The following is an 8407-nucleotide window of genomic DNA, read 5'->3' as shown; positions in this document are numbered from 1 at the left end:
CCCACCTCAGCCTCCTAAAGTGCCAGGATTACAGGCGTGAACCACAACACCTGGCCACCCTAAGACTCTTTATGGGGACACACAACTGTGGCTGATCTTATGTTTCATTGACGTTTACAGTCATTGACATGGTTTGATTTCCAGGGCTCCGACTGCTTCCCAAAATAAATGTCCTTGCTCAATGAGCCGAAAATTATAACATTTGCAAATTACTTATTTGGCTTAAAGTCCTTTTACTGGTTAAAAGACAAATGTTTCTGGAAAAGGGCAACACATAAAGCCTTACCAGTCATTTTCACATTAGTATAAACACATCCCTAGCGTTTTCTGAGAGCTCTAAATGAGAGAAAGGGGCAGGGGTAGGCAAGCCTTGCCTTCCTGTGATGGGGAAGTGGGGGTGTCAGGAGCTGCAGAAAGGGGATTCAGAGTTCAAATGGGGGCCTTGGGCTCACCGCCAGGTCCTCGCGGGTGACAAAGCCCCTCTCCTTGGCACCGCAGTCCTGGAAGAAGGCCTGTAGTTCTGCCGCTGCCTGAGAGGACCAAGACTCTGGCTCTGGGGCCACCTCAGCATCTTCACCATCAGCCGGCTCTCTTGTCTGCCGCCGCCGGCTGGAGCCCAGCTTCCGGACTTTTCGAGATGTTCTCTGTCCTGTCTCCATGGTTCGTTGGCCCTGGGGACAGAGGGGTGAGGGGCACTGGGCTGCTGGACAGTCACACCCTCTCATGGCTCAAAACCTTCCCCTGGCTCCCATCACCTCTGGAAGAAAATCCACTGTGGCTGCCAAAGCCCGGCCTGATGGTGCCCCGCCGGGTCCTCTGACCTCGTCGCCCAGCCGCCTCACGGCCTCTCATCCATTCTGCTCAACGCCTTTGCCCTTTCTAAGTTTCTACCTGGAATGCCCTTCTCCAGGCTATCCCCCTGCCCTCATCTCTTCAGGCTACTACTCAACTATCGAAGTCTTCTCTGACCATTAGAGAATTTATCCTCTTCACCCCATGCAGAATCTCTCTCATGTTTTGACCTGGAGGGTGGTTACGCAGGGTTTTCCAGGATCTAGCTGTCTGAAGGCCATAAGCAGCTTCCTGAGCCATCTCTCTGGTGACTCTTCTCACTCATTGACTCATCCCAGCTGCATCAGGGATCCTTCCACTGATGCCTCCTCCCTCTCTCAGCCTCACCTCTCCTCCAGCCTTTTTTCTCCAGCACCATGTCTCTAGTCCTTCGACATGCGCAGCATGGAATCAGTAGCGCCCCATGCGGCTCTTAGGGCCCCACATGATGTGGCCTCAGCTTCATCCACCCCACCCCTGTGCCCTTGGGGTCCATGGCAACACTATTGAACCACTCATGGCTCCTGGAATTCCTGATTCCCTCCCACCCTGCTCCCTTTGCCCCAAACTCCACAACTCTCTCACTCCCTTACGTAGTTAACACCTTTTGCTTCCTCACTTTACAGGCTGCCTCCTCCAAGAAGCCTTCCCTGCAGTCACCCCGCATTCAAGCTGGGCTCAGTGCCCCCTTGTCTGTGACCCTGCTGTGGTTTGAATGTGTTCCCCAAAGTTCATGTGTCGGAAACCTGATCCCCAATGAGGCAGTGTTGGGCGGTGGGGCCTGGTGGGAATTGTTTGGGTCATGGGGGCACCATCCTCATGAATGGATGAATGCCATTATTGCAAAAGTGAGTTCCTTATAAAAGGATGGACTCAGACCCTCGTGCTCTCTGTCGTCCTTCTGCCTTCCACCATGGGAAGACACAACAAGAAGGCCCACGCCAGATTCTGCCTCCTCAGTCTTGAACTTTCTAGCCTCCAGAACGATGAGGAAATACATTTCTGTTCTATGTAAATTTCCCATTCTATGGTATCCGCTATAGCAGTACAAAACAGACCAAGGCAGGCCCCATGCTGCCCCGGCTGTGGATAACACTGTTTATCTAGGTCCATACTGCTCCCCGCCCCTTAGCACATGTTAGGTGCTCAAGTAAGGGGCGTCAAATTCATCATTCATTCACCAGTCACTGAATGTCTTAGTTCCATCAGTCAATTGATAAGGATTTGGATGGTTGGGGATTCATCCAGATGAGACCTCTGGGATAAGGAAAAGAGAGTCTGTGGTCTGGAAGGGATAAAGTCTGAGCCTGCCTTGGGGGAACAAGTCTGGGGCCCATAAAGCTATGGGATGAGAAGGACTTGATGTCCAGACAGGGCAGCTTCCTGCAGGTGGTGGGACTTATGCAGGTTCTACAGGAGGCATGTAGGATATGGAAGCAGTAAACAGTGTGTGTGAAGGAATCGAGGCAGAAGAGCAAGGCTCATGCCCAGGAGATGGAGGAGACATCTCCCCTGGGCATTCTCTGTTGACGCTGAAGGCCACAGACAGGCTGGGTGGAGTGGTGCGAGGGCTCTGCTTTAGGCAACATGGGCTCATTCCAGGGGGTCATTTCACAGCCTCCCCTTGGGCAAGCTTCCCACGGGGAGCTGCACTGGCTGCACAGAACTTGGATGAAGCAATTTCTTATCCTGAGGAAGCCCCAAACTTCAAACAGAAGTACATTCTCTCTCTCTCTCTCTCTCTCTCTCTCTTTCTCTGCCCTCAGAGTCTGTTTCAGAAGCAGTTTTGGTTTTTTTTTTTTTGAGACGGAGTCTCGCTCTGTCGCCCAGGCTGGAGGGCAGTGACACGATCTCAGCTCACTGCAAGCTCCACCTCCTGGGTTCACGCCATTCTCCTGCCTCAGCCTCCCAAGTAGCTGGGACTACAGGCGCCCGCCACCACGCCCGGCTAACTTTTTGTATTTTTGGTAGAGACGGGGTTTCACCGTGTTAGCCAGGATGGTCTCGATCTCCTGACCTCGTGATCCGCCTGTCTTAGGCGTGAGCCACCGCTCCCAGCCGTCAGATGCAGTTTTAAGATCATAAATGTAAAACCACAGTGGTGTGCTGGGGCTTGTGAGGGCCGACTGTGCACACCTCTTCCTATCTCGGCAGCTTGGAATCAGCCACTGTGGGAGTATTGGTACCATGGGAATCAGCAAATGCTATGAATCAGGTCTCCTGCCCCCACCAAAGAACAGTAACCAGCACATCTCTTCTGAAGACTTCATCTGCCCCAACCCTTCCCACCCTCTGTCATGCACATAAGCAACAACCATTTACCGAGCGCCAACTGAATGCCAGTACAGTGCTAAGCAGGCCCGCCACAATCCATATGTTTCCTTTAAGCAAATTAAGAAAAGATATTTCCTGCTGGCAGACACAGCCCAGTGCCAGGGCTCATGGTTTGACAAGTGGAATGTGGACTGGATTCCAGTCCCCATGCACCTCCTTGGCTGGGCATCCTTGTGCAGGACACCCCTGCACACCCCAGCAGAGTCCCTGGCCCTCCAGGTAGAGGTGTGACTAACTCCTGGTCTCCCCTGGGGGACCTCACAGCCTCATGCAGGAGACACAAACATAATTACAGTGTAGCACAGAAGGAGCAGCACACCTGTGTGTCAGGTGCTGGGAGAGCACTGAAAAAGGAGCAACTCACTGATCAGGGTGTCAGAGAGGGCTTCCTGGGGGAGGTGACATAGCTTAGCAGTGAGCTCCAGGGCAGGAGAGATTATACTTAACCCTGATGCCCTCATATATGCCCAGCCTTGCTTAGGATATGTACTGGGCTCTCAACCCACTTCCTCTGCTGACTCACTGTCCCCAGAATGTGGAATGTTCTAACAGACAACTGAATAGAATCAGAAAATATCAGGGCCAGACACAGTGGCTCACACCTGTAATCCTAACACTTTGGGAGGCCAAGGCGGGTGGATCACTTGAAGCCAGGAGTTTGAGACCAGCCTGGGCAACATGGTGAAACTCCATCTCTACCAAAACCAGAAAATTAGCCGGGCATGGTGGCGTGCACTTCAAGTCGTAGCTATTAGGGAGGTTGAGGAGGGAGAATCCCTTGAGCCCAAGAGGCAGAGGTTGCAGTGAGCCAAGATTACACCGCTGCACTCTAGCCTAGGCAACAGAGCGAGACACTGTCTCAAAAAAAAAAAAAAAAAAAAAAGTCTTTCTACTAAAAAACATGGAGGCTAAAAAGCCAAGAATGAGGAGTAAGATTCTAGGGGTTAGAATAGGGAAGTCCCCATGCTAATCTAACTGGCCTTCACCCGGTATCTCTCACCCCTAATTCACCCCATGTTGCCCCATGGAAATAATGACCACATAGACACCCCTCCTTGGGTCTAGAGGCCTTCCACACCTAGAGAGGCCTTCCACACCTAGAAAGTCACCATCTATCTCCATTCCCCATCCCCCTAAGAGGGGAGCCCCTTCCTTCCATGGGCCGATGACCCTTCTTCAGTGGCTAATAGGGTTTGGCCTAGCAGTTCCAGCCTTGTAGGTTACACTCAAAGACAGACTCCCTGTAGAATAGAAGGAGATTAAGAAACAAAACAACAACAAAATAAGCTGGGCATGGTGGCCTGTAATCTCAGTACTTTGGGAGGCTGAGGCAAGAGGATCACTTGAGCCCAGGAGTTCAAGACCAGCCTGGGCAACATAGCGAGACCCTGTCTCTACAAAATAAAATAAAACTAGCTGGGCTTGGTGGTGTGTCTGCAGTCCTAGCTACTTGGGAGGCTGAGATGGGAGGATCACTTGAACCCAGGAGGTCAAAGCTACAGTGAGCTATGATTCACCACTGCACTCCAGCTGGGGCGACAGAGTGAGATTCTGTCTCAAAAAAATAAAAAAGGAAAAATAAAAGGAAGAGTCACTGAGCCTCAGTACTAGAAGAGGGTCAGTCCCACTCTCTTGACCTGGAGTTGCAGAAAAGGAGGCTCATGAGAGAAAGTGACTTCCAGTCCCATTGCTGTGAAGTCAGACAGGCCTCTGCTTCTCCCAGCTCTGCTGCCCATGGGCTGTGCAACCTTAGGGAAGTCAATCAGTGTCTCTGTGCCTGAGCTTCCTCACTGGAAACTTAGGACTAATAGCTGTCACACAGGGTTGCTATGAGGGTTAGGCAAGATAATTAAAGTTGAAACATCAGTTCCCATTTCCCAGGATGGCCCACCTCCCTTTCCAGATTCACTTTCTCTTAGCACTTGTCACCTTCCCAGAATAGAGAGCCTTTTGCTCATTTTTGTTGTTAATTTTCCTTTTCCTGATGCTGATACAGAGGCCTCACCTGAGTAGGGAGTTGACCATTCTGTTCACTGCTCTATCCCAAGAGCCTAGAACAGCGCTTGGCACACAGTTGGTACTCTGTAAATATTTGCTGAATATATGATCCACATAAAGCACGCTCCAAAGAGTGTGCTTGGCATCCGTGACTACCGGGTAAAGGTAGCAATGACAACAGTGGTGATGACATTGATAAAGTTGAATTCTATTTGAGCCACATAAAAGCCAGGTTCCATGAAGATACAATTGATCCCATTTGACAAATGAGGAAACTGAGGGAGGTTCCAAGAGGCAAAGTGACCTGCCCAAGCCGTGATGTCAGTGGTAGAACTACACCGGATTCTGCTTTTCTGGTTGGTCATGAGATGGACTTCCCCAAGGCTACATCCTGGAGAGGTGGCTCTTCCCTGGGCAGAAGGCCCCTCTGGGGATGACAAACGCCCAGTGGAGTAGCCCTGAGCGGGACAAGGGCTTTGGAGCAGGGTGGGCGTTGACAGGCTTGGCTCCTGTGGTGACGCCCAGTGTCTCGTGTACTTCCGGTGATGGAGATAACACGGCCAAGGGAGCAAGATAAGATTCCCTGTGCAGAAGCCTCCGGAAGCAAAGTCCACTGTGATATGAGTGTCATATCACAGCCTACCGAGCTCCCACAAGTGTAGGAAGTAAGAATCCTGGAAGAAATTCCCTGCAGCCACACCCTAGGACATGTGGTGTTCTTGACATTCCTTTCTGGGAGTTCCTAGCCCAGCTGCACCTCCACAGCCCATTTCCAGAAGTCCACTGGCATTATATAAGGAAATAGCACCTTCCAGATACCTCGCCTGCCCCACCCCAGCATCTGCCCTCTCTGCCAGTCAATCCTTCTCTCCAGGAGGGGCACTCAGCCACCTGCTCCTTGCCTATCAGGTGGTCTGGGGCAGGAAGGCAGCAGATGCCCTCCAGCCATCACCACCTCAAAATCAGTCACTTGTCACCATCAGGTGGGATGGTGCGCTCACCCCTTGTGCCTTCATATTCAGATCCCTGACAGCACCCCACGGCCTGACAGCATACCCTAAAAACAGCCTGTGTCCCTTTTAGGCCAGGCCTAGTCCCTCAGAGACAGTAAGGACATCCTTCAGTCAATCCACAAAAGTACACATGCAAACGTGCACGCACACACACCCTCCTCGGCCATCACCCTCACCCTCCACTCCCTCACCGTCAGCCTCTCGGTCAGACACAGTACCCCTCATGGCCATTCCATCATTCCATTCTGCATGTGCAAGTGCCGTCGCCCAGCACACATCCCTCCGAGTCAGCCAGCAGGGCCACCCTGCCAGCGCCCTTCTCCTCCACCACTTTCCCCTTAGTGCATCCTCATGCCTCACATCGTTAAGAGCGGGGGACCCCTTCATGGCTAGGACACACGTACAGCCCCTCAGCATGATCACCTCTCCCCACATCCCTCACCTAAGAAATCGCATAAAGCTTGAAGCCAAACATGAGAGCAGATGAATCCCACTCCCAAGCATCCAGGGAAATCCACTCCCACTGTGGTGTTCTGTGAGACAGCAGGCACCACAGGCTGCCCACCAGGAAGTGGAAGCCAGAGAAGAAGGGTGGGGTGGGGCAGTGGCAGATTACAACCTGGCATGGGCCCTGCCTGGGGCCTCCGGGTGTCCATCACTGTCTCACCAAAGAGTGCTTAGAACTGGGCCTGCTGTGCACTCGGCTGGCTTCAATAGCTATAAATAATAGCCATACTCGCTAAACCCCAATTGCCCAAGTCGGTGGGCCTGAGAGACCACCTAGTGTCTTGTTCCAGTCTACTTATCCTCACTTCTCCCCTCCTAATAGAGAAACTGAGGCTCTGAGAAACCAGGTGCTTGCCGCAGCTTGCACAGCCATTTACGGGTGGTGATGCACCCCAGCTTCCTGCCCAAGTGCCTTCCCATCCCCTCCCTTAGACTATGCAGAGAGCTCCAAATGCAGGGGAAAAGAGGGCTCTGCCCCTTGCACCCTTGACGTAGAAGCTAAACAGGGACCCCAGCTCCCTCCCCCATCCTCATCCTTCCAAAGAAAAAGAAGCATTGCAACCTTGGGATGGCTCCTACCTCTCAAAGGCTCCCAGTGGAACACGCAGCCCTGGGCTCTGGGACCTGGTGGTGGGGTGACTGCTGCCCTACAGAGCCCACGAGCTCTAGAACTGTTAACAGTCTTGTCTTGCTTAATCGCCCTTTCCGTTCCCCAGCGAGCCAATCTCTGTGCTCATCTACAGGACTTCCTGTGGAAGCGACCACTGGCAGCCCTTTCACAATTTTGCCTGGCACCCCCAGGCATCCCTGCCCTGATTGGTGTCTTGAAGTGGAGAATGCTGGAGCTAGCAGGGAGGCCTTCCTAAAGAGAGGCTCCGAAGACTGAGATGGACTGCTCAAGATCACCTAGCCCTTAGTGGCACAGCCAGGACTGGGCCTGAGTCTCTGGTTGCCAAGGCAATGCCTTATCCCAGACAGCAGCAGGTTGATGAGCCCAGCTGTGGCTGAAGCTAAGTATATCAGATGCCCCAGGAGAACTGCCCACCCTGCCTCACTTCAGGCCCTCATTCTCAGACAGTGTCTTTGAGCCTCAGGGGAGGCTTTATATCTAAATCACCTTTTAGGGAACAATCTAATCTGATACCAAAATATATTGTAGAGCTACAGCCATCAGAACGGTGTGGAATTGGAGCATGACTATAGATGGATGAATCAGTGGAACAGAATAATGAATAGACAGAAATAGACTCGAATATCTGTGGGAATTTAGTGTATCATAAAGGCATCATTTCAAATCATTGGAGAAGAGATAGTTTATTCAATAAACTGTGTTGGGAGAATGGGCTAGGTATCTGCAAAAAACAAAGTTAGAGCTCTAACTCTAAAGGCATTCCAGATGGATAAAAGCATAAGCATTTTAAAAATCAAAATCACACAATTATATGTTATTTGGGATTTACTTCAAAAGTATTGAAGAGTGGAGAGAATAGGTAGGACATAGATTAAACAAGACTGGCTCTGGCCCTGTTCTGATCCCTGCTGGAATTGATGAGGGTACCGCGGGCTCATTATGTTCTTCTACTTTTCTGTATGTTTGAACAAATGCCATAAGAAATCATGGCATAGTTCATTTGCCATGGTTGCAGAAGGAGGGAAAGAAAAGGAAGAAAGAAGGGTGGGAAGGAAGGAAGGAAGGAAGGAAGGAAGGAAGGAAGGAAGGGAGG

General features: G+C 51.4%; 1 protein-coding gene across 1 annotated transcript in view; it reads right to left on the bottom strand.

Annotated features, from left to right (window-relative positions):
* Nucleotides 1-7327, bottom strand: part of RAB44 (RAB44, member RAS oncogene family) — a 35290-nt gene extending 27963 nt beyond the window's left edge. The window contains exons 1-2 of the mRNA XM_011986598.1: nucleotides 7263-7327; nucleotides 453-671 (exon numbers count right to left, since the gene is read on the bottom strand). Coding sequence (XP_011841988.1) covers nucleotides 453-659 — 207 coding nt within the window. The 5' untranslated portion in view covers nucleotides 660-671; nucleotides 7263-7327. The remainder of the gene's footprint in view (nucleotides 1-452; nucleotides 672-7262) is intronic.
* Nucleotides 7328-8407: the final 1080 nt, after the last annotated feature.

This window comes from Mandrillus leucophaeus, unplaced genomic scaffold (assembly GCF_000951045.1).
Source record: "Mandrillus leucophaeus isolate KB7577 unplaced genomic scaffold, Mleu.le_1.0 Scaffold3, whole genome shotgun sequence".
Classification (NCBI taxonomy): Eukaryota; Metazoa; Chordata; class Mammalia; order Primates; family Cercopithecidae; genus Mandrillus; species Mandrillus leucophaeus.
Note: the sequence above shows the minus strand (reverse complement) of the source record. Positions and strands in the feature narration are given on the sequence as shown.